This window comes from Somniosus microcephalus, chromosome 27, assembly GCF_052327205.1.
Source record: "Somniosus microcephalus isolate GS21.2 chromosome 27, FLI_Smic_1.0, whole genome shotgun sequence".
In the NCBI taxonomy this organism is placed as follows: Eukaryota; Metazoa; Chordata; class Chondrichthyes; order Squaliformes; family Somniosidae; genus Somniosus; species Somniosus microcephalus.
The window spans coordinates 17,996,820-18,008,421 of NC_141013.1; the positions used below are offsets into that span (position 1 = coordinate 17,996,820).

General features: G+C 40.1%; 1 protein-coding gene across 1 annotated transcript in view; it reads left to right on the top strand.

The window, feature by feature from the left end:
• Window positions 1-10,194, top strand: part of myef2 (myelin expression factor 2) — a 30,085-nt gene extending 19,891 nt beyond the window's left edge. The window contains exons 6-18 of the mRNA XM_085968603.1: window positions 186-380; window positions 477-630; window positions 2,268-2,317; window positions 2,415-2,478; window positions 2,592-2,693; window positions 2,832-2,882; window positions 2,975-3,082; window positions 3,160-3,312; window positions 4,965-5,078; window positions 7,061-7,144; window positions 9,282-9,502; window positions 9,587-9,638; window positions 9,727-10,194. Of these exons, the coding sequence (XP_085824729.1) occupies window positions 186-380; window positions 477-630; window positions 2,268-2,317; window positions 2,415-2,478; window positions 2,592-2,693; window positions 2,832-2,882; window positions 2,975-3,082; window positions 3,160-3,312; window positions 4,965-5,078; window positions 7,061-7,144; window positions 9,282-9,502; window positions 9,587-9,638; window positions 9,727-9,890 (1,512 nt within the window). The 3' untranslated portion in view covers window positions 9,891-10,194. The remainder of the gene's footprint in view (window positions 1-185; window positions 381-476; window positions 631-2,267; window positions 2,318-2,414; window positions 2,479-2,591; window positions 2,694-2,831; window positions 2,883-2,974; window positions 3,083-3,159; window positions 3,313-4,964; window positions 5,079-7,060; window positions 7,145-9,281; window positions 9,503-9,586; window positions 9,639-9,726) is intronic.
• Window positions 10,195-11,602: the final 1,408 nt, after the last annotated feature.

The following is an 11,602-nucleotide window of genomic DNA, read 5'->3' on the forward strand; positions in this document are numbered from 1 at the left end:
TTTATTCCCTTTTAATTGACGAACATGCACAGATTTAGGTCCCACAAAAATGAGCATGGCTAAGTGACCTTAATCAGTGTTAATTTGAAGCAGAGGATGAAACTTTAGAGCTTGTGTAATTATTTTGGAATATGCAATTGTATTAGCTTTAATGTCTTGAACATAACTACTTTTATTTCATGTAGGATGCTGATGGAGAGCATGCCCGCAGGGCAATGCAGCGTGCTGGTGGTGGTTCATACCCTGGTGGACCTGGGCCGGATATGGGTTCACCAATTGTTAATTTGCCACCAAATCTTGTCAACAACCCAAATATCCCCCCTGAGGTCCTTACTGCTCTGCAGGCTGGAAGACTTTTACCAACTGTATTTGTTGCTAATGTAAGTGTGATTCATTTTTCTCCTTTTTCTCGCAAAGAAATTTAAAGACAATTGTGCTGTTTTGAACTTCTGTGCAACTACCTCTTGTTTGTTTAGCTTGACTTTAAAGTGGGTTGGAAGAAGCTGAAAGAAGTATTTTCCATGGCTGGGACAGTAAAACGTGCAGATATCAAAGAAGACAAAGACGGCAAGAGTCGTGGAATAGGAACTGTGATTTTCGAACAGCCTCTTGAAGCCGTTCAAGCTATCTGTATCTTTTCCTACATAGTGATAGTAGTTTAAGATAATGCGGTTTGCAAATATTTTTGCAGATAATCTTCAAAATCTCTGAATTTGTACTTTGAAGGAGGAGCTTGGATTGTTTTTAGACGTTAGCGTGGCATTCAAACACATAACCAAGATGAATATAGGCCCATAATTTGCTGATGGGGGGGGCATCTCACGGTGTGCCCTGTTAGACTTGTTGCACACTTCAGCTCCAAAAAAAATTTGCCCACAAACTTGATGGAAGTGCATGCTGATCACGGCACAGCAAGGGCAACATGGCATCTGGGACCTTGGTGAACAACAGGGCAAAACTGTACCTCCTTAACCAATGAGATTTAAGAATTGAGAAATAAACCGTGATGACTGAGAACGAGGGTGAATTCAGTGTCCAATTAGGTATATAGAGAGGGAAAGATCGATTGGATTGGGAGAAAAAAAGAGACAGGAAAAGTAAGATTTTTTTAAATTTGACATTTAAAAAATCTCCCAACAATAATTCATTACCTAAAGGAATGAGACTCCACTCTTTTTATTGTTCACCTTCTAGCCGAGAGGTTGATTGGCAGTCATTAACAATTATCACATCATTAAAAGGGTAGTTGTGCTATAAATTCATAAACTTAACTTTCTGTGGTGAGATTAATGTGCAAATGCAGGAACTTCACAGGAAGGTTAAGGGTGAGATGCCGTTCTCGCAAGGCTAATCGGCCAGCAATTCATGGCGCGTCTCAGGTTGCTGGTTGATCTGCACATTAATAACGGCATGCATTGTCCAAATGCAGAATCATTGCTGCTGTTCCTCGTTGTCATATTTGGGCAGTTGATATCTATGATTTGGCTGCTCTAACCACTTTTCTCTGGTCAGTAACCGAAAATTACTTAATTCATTATCTGAAAAGGAGCCTCAATTTTTATTCTCGAGAGAGGCGAATGCTAAAGCTCCTGAGAAATATCTGCATTTAGATGACTTAATAAGTTATGCTCTTGCAGTTTGTTATTTGAATCTTTTCAGATGTATTATTTCCTTGCTCTTTGTGCACTGTGCCTATATATTTTATAAAACGTGTCACATACACAGGTGAGCGAGACTGGTAAAATGTTTCTTGCCCATGTCACTTTCACTCATGACATTAGATGGAGACAACTGCTAGCCTGCAGTATAATAAACCTCCTGGCAAAAGGATAACTGACCAAAGGGCAAGAATAGAACAATCTGTTCTGTTCCATTTCTATTTTTAGTTCTGCAATTTTTTAATTCTCTGGCTATTTTTATTACCCATCCCTCGTTTATCTTAGTAGATTGTAGGCCTAAGATTTTGTGCTTAATTTGGCAGAAGTCTGGATAGGACTATGTGATTGAAGGTACTAAATACAATTGATGTGAAGAGATCAGCTTTAATGGGCAAGGTAACTTGTTATGGGTCCTAGTCTGACATTTCAGCCATATTTAGTAAGAAATCTAAGTGAAAATTGTATTTAAGTGATGCATGTTTACTGCAGTTTGTAGTAGGCACATCCCTTTGAAATCTGTTACGTATTTCGTAAATAGCCAAGAGATCCTTTTACAGAATTGGGCACGGTCAGTTTGTCTCTGTTTGAGTTTCCTTTACCTGTTTACAGCTATGTTCAATGGACAACTTTTGTTTGACAGACAAATGCACGTGAAAATGGTAAGATTTGATTACTTTTATACAACTATGATGTGGAAGATCTTGGAAATAGATTAGTTCTCCAGTTATAAACCAAATTCTTTACCTTTTTATAAAGGATGATAGATCTGTTCCACATGATGACTTCCGTTCTATGGACAACAAGACCCCACAGTTACCTCGTAAGTCACGCATCTGTTCCACAATAGTAAAGTAGCTGCCATGAAGAAAGTTGCTGCTTTGCATAGTGCCTCAAGTGTACTGGTTTTATGCCTGCTCCTTTGGCTGGTTTCAGGTGGGCTTGGAGGTATTGGAATGGGACTTGGACCTGGTGGCCAGCCGATAGCTGCAAATCAAATGAATATGAACAGTGGAATGGGCAATATGGGATCTGGAGGTATGAGACTTCAAACTTGTCTGTGAGATTCCTAATGGGAGAGGAAAGTTACATACAATAAGTTCATATTGTGTGGGAAATTTAAATAGTTAAATATGAATATATAATTACTGCTACTTAACCTCTTGTTTGTCTTAGGAATTGGAATGGATGGGCCAGCCTATGGGGGAATGAACAGAATGGGCGGAGGTGAGTTTTCTGTGTTTGCTAAGAGCCCAAGTTTGTAAAGTGTAAATTTATTTACCTTCTATTGCAAGTCTCTTTTTCTTTCTTGCCTGAAGGAATGAGTGGCCCCAGTGGTTTTAGCAGTGGAATGGACGTAATGAACAACATGGGAGGATACGGTGGTGGAAACATGGGTGGCATGGGAAATATGGGTCGAATGGCAGGTAACTTTTTTTCCCTGTTTTGCCTTGTGGCTTTATTATTTTTGATCAGTTTGATGACCTTTTATTTTATATTGCAGGTATGGGTACTATGGATGACTTCAGAGGAAATATGCCTGCAGGAATGGGAAACATGGGAGGAATGGGCGGAAATATGGGAGGAATGGGCAGCAACATGAGTGCCATTGGAGGGATGGGCAGCAGCATAGGTGGAATGGGAAGCAATATAGGAGGTAAGGGTTCTATTTTTTTAATGGTTGCTGTATTGTACAGGAAACTCTCTTTATCCGGCACCGACGGGACAGGCGTGTTGCCAGTTTATCAAAATGTCCGGCTGACTGAGAGGGTTATCTATCGAGGCTATTTTTAACAAAGAAAAATAAACAAAATCAAGAAATGTGCAGTATACAGTAATTGGGTACTCACCTACAGAATGTTGTGTTAAATGGATGGTGGAAGATGCTTGATTAAGTACAGTACTGCCAGTTGAGGGTAATGCAATGTAATGACTACCAGCAGCGTGGGAGACACACAGTACCCCTGTAAAATGGCGGATCAGAAGAGACTACCGGCAGCGCGGGAGAGTCAGACTCCTGTTACAGGGGTATTGAGGTGTTCCGACTGCGACATCGCCAAGAAGCCGAGTAGTGGCAGTTTGGAGAACTACCCCACTGACTAACTCTGCCACCGCGGGAGACTCTGACTCGGCAACATTGCCGGTTATTGAGGTGGTGTTTTCAGAGCGAGAATTTTGCCGGTTAATAGAGAATTCTGGATATTTAGGTGTCGTTTAAACGAGAGTTTCCTGTAATATGTCTTGTACATTTATGGTTGTGATCACGTCAGTTTCCAGGTACAGGAAACTTTGTGTTATCCGGCACCCACGGGACCGAGCTACTGCCGTTGCCTCAAAACTTCCGGATAGACCAGCGTCAATGTTATCAGATAGGAGCTTTTCATCTCCGTATCTGACAACAAAGACTGTTGCTTAGCAACAGCTTGTCAGCACTCGGCCCGTGGCTTGGAAGCGTCTCTGAAGCTGTTGCTAAGATACAGAGACGCTTTCTAGAGCCTGCCGTGTCTGACCACAAACACTGTTGCTCAGCAACAGCTTGTAAACACTGGCCCAGTAGCTTGGAAGCATCTCTGAAGCTGTTGCTAAGCGACAAAGACGCTTTCCAGAGCCTGCCTGTGAAAAGAATGCTAGGAAAAGAAAAAAAAATAACCAAAATGGCTGCTGATTTCTGCCGTTAGATCGAAGTTGCCGGACATTCAACCTCCGGATAGCACAAAGTTTCCTGTACTGTGCTCATTAATAAATATCAAACGAAATCACATTACTTGGCTCCCCCAATGATCCAATGAGCTTCTGCATTTAGCTGAAACGTAAACCAAGATGATCCCAGATTCAATCCATCGTTTGTGTGGTGTCCTTAAGTTTATTTTTTTTGGGGGGGGTGGTGGGGGTGGGAAATAGGTTCCTGCTCTTCCTCACTTCCAGCAACCCTCTGCTGGAAGTGCCCATATGGATGTTGGAGGAAGACTGAATCAGGCTGGGTTATGGTGCATCTGAGTATCCTCTGATGAATCAAGGACCTATGGTCGTGCTGTATGATTCCATGGGACTAATTATGAAGAGCATGGTTAACCTTGGTGTCCTAGCCTCTGCAACTTAAATTGCACATATCAAGTTTTTCTTTAGTGTGTAAACTATTCTCTAAAAACAGAACTTAAATTTGTATACAAGTGGGAAAACCCTCTAGAAGCCTTCTGGTTTCTGCTGCAAACATGTAACTTTTAAAACTTCATCTAATTTTCTGTTTAATATTTTATGAATCTGCCTTGCTTTTCAAAACAAGAATATTACTTTTTATTCTTGTTCCAGATATGTACCGTGCAGGAATGGGGTCTACTGGCATGGGAGGCAGTTTTGATCGAGAATTTGGAAGAAGTGACATGGGTATGAACCGTGGCTTTGTGGACTCATTTGGAGGAATGGGTAAGAAACTGAAGACAAGCGTTTGTGATACAGGAAAAGTTCTGATATCCGGCACCGACTGGACCGGCGTGTTGCCGATCTATCAAGAGTGCCGGACATGCAAAGTCAACGTTGAAGCATACGGAGATGAAAATCTCCGTATTTGACAACAAACACTGCTGCTCAGCAACAGCTCGTAAACACTCGGCCTGTACCTTGAAGCGTCTCTGAAGCTGTTGCGAAGCTCCAAAGACACTTTCCAGAGCCTGCCTGTTAACAGAATGCTAGGAGAAGAAAAAGAAAAAAACTAAAATGGCTGCTGATTTCTGCCGTTAGAGCAAAGTTTCCGGCCATACAACCTCCGGATAAACCAAAGTTTCCTGTACGATGTGTAGTTACATGATGTAGATGTTGCTTGGCAAAATGAAGGCCAAGGAAAGGATGTACCATTTAAAATGTTCTTTTGTGACTCATTTGGAGAACCCTACTTTTTCAAAATATCCCTTCCTCTGTCCTAACTTCCCCCACCCCTTTTCCCATACACACCCAAATTTGGAAAATTGTTACATATTATTTTTATATGAGGGTTCAGTGTGACTCTTCGAAGGATCCAAGACTGAGAACTTAAAACACAAGATCAATTTTATATTTGCTGAATAATTTTATCAAGCTCCCATTTTTGTGAAATGGGGAGCGTGTTAGGAAAGTGACAATTTGGTGTTGGTGTACGAGAAGTTTTGACAACTTCATGGAGATTTAGTTCTATCCACCACTTTTTTGTTACAGATTTCTAGTAATTTTCAATATGCTTGCATTGCCTGTGATACCAGTTCCTTTGTACTGCTGGAGTTGAGTGGGTTTTCCAGCAAGATAGTGGAAAGATTGTGAAGCTGCTATAAGCTGAAACCTTAGACATTTTTTTTTTGCAGTTGTTGCCCTAATGGCAAGTTTATCATGTCCTATGAACTGAATTTCTTTCAAAAAGTAATAATTCTACTTCAGATGACATCTTATAAAGCAGACATGTCATCTTGGCTGTTCTTGTTAATTATTTCTGTAAGTAGATGTATTGGAAAGGAAATACTTAGATAATTTATGAAAATCAAAGTTGCCAGGAATTTTGCAAATGGTTTTTTCTGTTTAATTTATATGGAGAACTGGGTGGTGCAAGTAGATTAGATACCGAGACCTAGGCTTAAAGCCTTGCCTACGCTATGACATGAATGTTGTGTCTGCTGCCCAGTGTGAAATGAGTTTGGCAGTCTTAATCTAGTACCCAGTCCAATAACATCTAGCACAAACATCTCTCATCTTGCTGAGTACAAAAATAATCTCTGGTCTTTGAAAAAATTATAGATATTGATAGTTGTTTGGAGTACTTTTGATTTCAATTCCTCCCATCAGTAAAGTTAAATATTTCCTTTTTTTTTAAGCATTCCCCTTCATCTAATTCCTCTTATGCACTGCCTATCTGAAGAAGCCATGCATTTTCTCTCAATTGATACAGATCACTTCTGTGGAGCTGAAAAGTTGAATTAATTTCAATGGCTTTCTTTTCTATTACCAAATTGAATACTTGGAAAACATTTGCTGCCCATGCCACGTGACCACTTCTCATATGAAATGGTTGCTGCAGAAATCTAGCAAGGGGAGATGTCTAATGCAATTTAGCAGGAATATTTGTTCTTCTAATTGCAGTGTGTTCCGAGGGGTAAATGCACAGCCTTTGCTCAAAGATGAATGGCTGCAGTACCTCATGTGAAAGTCATCTTCCTTTTGATCTTATTTGGCATTTGTGATTTAAGATTGAGGATTGAGAAATACCACTGAGCATTTTAATAATTTGCTCTTTTTTGAGCATGGAGAGGAGTTACCGATGTACTTTTACCTCACTTGTTGGCCAGGCAACAAATCTAATTGTTTTTGAGTGATGTGAAATTCTACTTCTGTTTTTTAAGTGAGTTGTCTATAAATAGAAACATTTGGTTTTACTCCTGTTTTAGGAGGTGGAATGGGTGGAGGTCTTGGAGGAAGCATGGGAGGTGGAATGGGTACGACTGGCATGGGCCCAATGGCGTCTGGATTGGGTAGGTTTAATTTCTTAATAGTTCAAATGTTTAACATTTTGCATGGCCTTCCAACCTGGAGTTATCACAAGGTATGTGGAGGACAGCACATCAAGAACTGCTTTTTTTAAACTGCTTTTCCATTGGGAGATGACCACTTTTGATGCCATTGCTTTTAAATAGATGCTTTGGCCAGTAATTGCAGTAAATGTATTCCAACAAGTTCCAATTTGGGAACTGTTGGAGAGAGGGCAGGGGGAGACTCTGAAGTATTGGGTACCATTGTGATAATTCACTTATGGATAGCTTGGTGACCTGTTAACCATAAACAGCATTATCACTGTTCAAAATAATCTGCATAGAAATCTTGTCTGGGAGTTGGAACCTGGATTTGAACGCAGTCCATTCTGGTGCTTTCTCTGCTGGGTTTGTGACCGTTTTGCCTTTGCAAAACCATCAGTTCTGGTCATGCAGTTTCTTACAGGTCTACAGTATTCTGCCTGTTCAGCACTAATTGGAATTTTATTCCAAGATAAGAATGGCTCAAGTGGAAAATGAAAGTTCTCGTCACTACAATAGAAAGTGCCTGTAAGGTTAAGGTTAAGGTACATTGTTCAGAACATAGATGTGGTGCCTAAAACTGAACACTATACTCCGGATGGGGTCTGACCATGGTTCATGCAACTAAAGCATCATTTCCTTCCCTTTATATTCCAACCTCCTTGAGATAAACGTCAACATTCCATTAGCCTTTTTAATTGCTTTTTTTTAATAACCTGTCTACTATTTTTTAATGATGTGTACTTGGTGTATCTCTTTGGTCCTATACAGTTCCTATTTTCTCATCATTTAGGAAGTACTCTGATTTATCTTTCTTGGGTTCAAAATGGATGACCTCCTGTTGAACTCAATTTACCATAGCTTTGCCCACTCAATTAATCTGTCTGTCCCTCTGCAACTTCCTGCTCCCTTCTGCATTACTTATTGTCTCTCTTAACTTAGTGTCATCTGTAAACTTGGATATATAATGCTCTCTTCCTTCTCCCAAGTCATAAATAAATATGGTGAAAAGTTGAGGGCCCAAAACAGATCCCCAGGGAATACCACTTGTTCCATTGATCCAGGGATATTTTCTGTGTAAAAGTCTTGATTAATGACGTGCCTGGAAATGTTTCATACCAATCATTTGATATTTTATTTCATACAATCTCCCCACCACCCCAGAAACCTGAGCAGACATTCAGTCCTTGAGTTGCACGTAGAAGTTAATTTCATAACGTAGTTCTAACTTGACATGAAGTGGCTCTTCCTGAATGAGAAGGGATATAGAAAATGAGCACCTTGATTTGGAGGATGACGCTATAAAGCCTCCTAAACTATTGCACTGCAAGGTCATGTTCTCTAAATTCATTTTGGCAGTTTTGATGCAAGGGTTTTGGTGGAGTGTAACCAGCATTGCAGCTTATTTACTTCAATTCTGCTGCTATGTTGTTTTCCATAAAGTTTGCAGCAGCGTGGAAAACTTTGATACATTGATATCATTCCATAATGGATATTTGTGCAACAACATCTGAGTGCTTATATTGGAGCTTGGCAAATACCAGAGTACAGTTAAAGGAAAAAAAGAACTTGTATTTATATGGTGTCCTTCATGACCTCCGAACGTCCCAAAGCGCTTTACAGCCAAAGAAGTACTTTTATTGAAGTGTAGTTGCTGTTGTAATGTAGGAAACGTAGCAGCCAGTTTGCGCACAGCTAGCTCCCACAAACAGCAATGAGATAATGACCAAATAAATTGTTCTGTAATTATGTTGGTTGAGGGATAAATATTGGCCAGGACACCGAGGAACTCCTCTGCTCTTCGAATAGTGCCATGGGATCTTATGTCCACCTGAAGGGGCAGACGGGGCCTCTACCTCAGTTTAACATCTCATCTGAAAGTCAGCACTTCTGACCGTGCACCGCTCCCTTGGAGTTGCACTGAGTGTCAGTCTAGATTAAGTCCTCCAGACTCTGGAGTGAGGGCTTGAACCCACAACCTTCTGACTGAGCGAGAGTGCCAGCACTGAGCCTAGGCTGAATGTAAGAGAATTTGGCATATCTCCAATTTAAATGATTGAATTGTGCTATAACTTTTTTTTTGGTTTGTTTACTATAGGTGGTGGAATGGCTGCTATGAATAGCATGGCAGGAGGCATGGCAATGGGTATGGATCGTATGGGTTCCAGCCTTGATCGAATGGGAACTGGAATGGGAGTAGGACTCGACAGGAGCATGGATATGGATCGTGGATATGGAAGCTTGAACACTGGATCGATGGGAAGTGGATTAAGAGACCGTGGAAGTGGCTTCCGAGGCTGCCAGATTTTTGCAAGAAATGTAAGTAGCAACTTGACTGTTACAAAAGCTTTCTTTTATATTTAAAAAACACACAGATAACAATTGTAAATACTTTGTTTTCAGCTTCCGTATGATCTGACATGGCAGAAGTTAAAGGAAAAGTTCAGTCAGTGCGGTGAGTGTTTATCTAGTCTTGTTGTTTTACCCTAATGTTCTCTCCAGTGATATGGGAAGATTGATTTTCTCGCTGTGTTGCCTTTTAGGCCATGTAATGTTTGCTGAAATAAAAATGGAAAATGGCAAGTCCAAGGGTTGTGGGACCGTGCGTTTCGATTCTCTAGAAGCAGCAGAGAAAGCCTGCAGAATGATGAATGGTACAAAGATCACTGGAAGAGAGATAGACGTGCGCATGGATCGTAACGCGTGAATGAAAACCATATGATGTACAGAAAAATACAGCATGTCTGATTAGCTTTATTGTTCTGCTTTTTGTTTTGTACCGAAGTGATTTCCAACAGCTTAGTGGAAGCTTACCTGTTGTGAGCTATAAAGTAATTTTAAAGATTGCCAACCTTTGTAATTGGATATTGAGACAGTTGTATGTTTAAGTAATTTCTGTTATCAGGATGTCTGATTTTTTTTTTATATATATAGTAATTTAGACAACACATCGCCAGCCACTTCTGTTTGAATGGATAAACTGTTTTTAATAAAATGTTGTCTAACTTAAATTGTTAAAATTTGTTACATAATTTATTTACAATGTCATTATGACAAAATGGAGTTCCAGACTGTTATAAAATCAGTGCTTAAGGAAAAACACTTCTAATTCATATAGCCCATCGACTTTAACTATACAAGACTTGGATACTTTTTTCCCTTCCCATTTTCCTCTCCAAGTGTAAGGTCTTTGCTGGGGAAGCACCAGGACTCTGCTCAGTTCTTAATAATTAATGTAACTTGAATTTACTGTGTGCTGTTGCTCTGTACTCGTGCATTCTGTTGCTTACTTTATAAAAAAAAAAAAAAAAAAAAATTCTCCTGAGACCCTATGAGAATAATGCAGACCTCTCTCAATGTCTATCAGTTTGGCACTCCATAAACTTTGGTACCTGCTATTTTCATTGTTGCAATGACAAACTTTTACATGTAGATGATAACCTTGATGGTTGCTTTGGTTTTGGTCAAGAGATGATGAATTCAATTAGCATGAAAGTAGCTGTGCTTGGATCTGAACCCAATTCTTCCTGAGGATATCTCTTATTTACTCTTCATAAATTCCTTTTTTTTTAGCTATTTGATCTTGCAGAATTAGATTGTAGATTTGACTAAATGCTACATGTTTTAACCTGCACTGACTGGACAAGGCCATTTTGTGAAACTAGAGTTGATTGAATCTCATGGAAAACGGCATTTAAGCAGTGGCTAGTGGATCTTGATGCACTTTACTCGTATTAAGACTTTACCTACTTGGTGTACAGGAAAACATTGGGGGAAACCTCGTAGTTAATTTAAGAGTTAATCAGTAACATTTCCAATTGAGAATCTTTTTTTTTTAACCTGAAACTAGTTTGCTTCCAGGAAAGATTGCAGTTTTGAATTGCCTGACCTAGTCTGAAAAGTCCACCTGAGTACAGTACTAAATAAATTCTTAGTTGAATATAGGGTGTTAGGAGGTAAATTAAAAAAATAGGACCTCAAAGGTAATCTCAGGATTGCTACCAGTGCCATGTGCTAGTCAGAGTAGAAATAGAAGGATATTTCAGATGAATACGTGGCTAGAGGAATGGTGCAAGGAGGAGGGATTCAAATTCCTGGGACATTGGAACCGTTTCTGGGGGGCGGTGGGACCAGTACAAACTGGGCGGGACTGGAACCGATGTCCATGGGGGGAGTGTTTGCACTAAAATGGCAGGGGGTTGGGAACCTGTGCAGGGAGACAGGAAAGGGAAGCAAGGATAGAAACAAACGACAGGTAGGAGAAAAGCAAAAGTGGAAGGCAGAGAAATCAAGGGTGTAAATCAAACACGGCCACAGCAAATAATTCTAAAAGGACTAAGTGTTAAAAAATCAAGCCTGAAGGCTTTGTGTCTTAATGCGAGGAGCATTCGTAATAAGGTGGATGAATTAGCTGCGCAA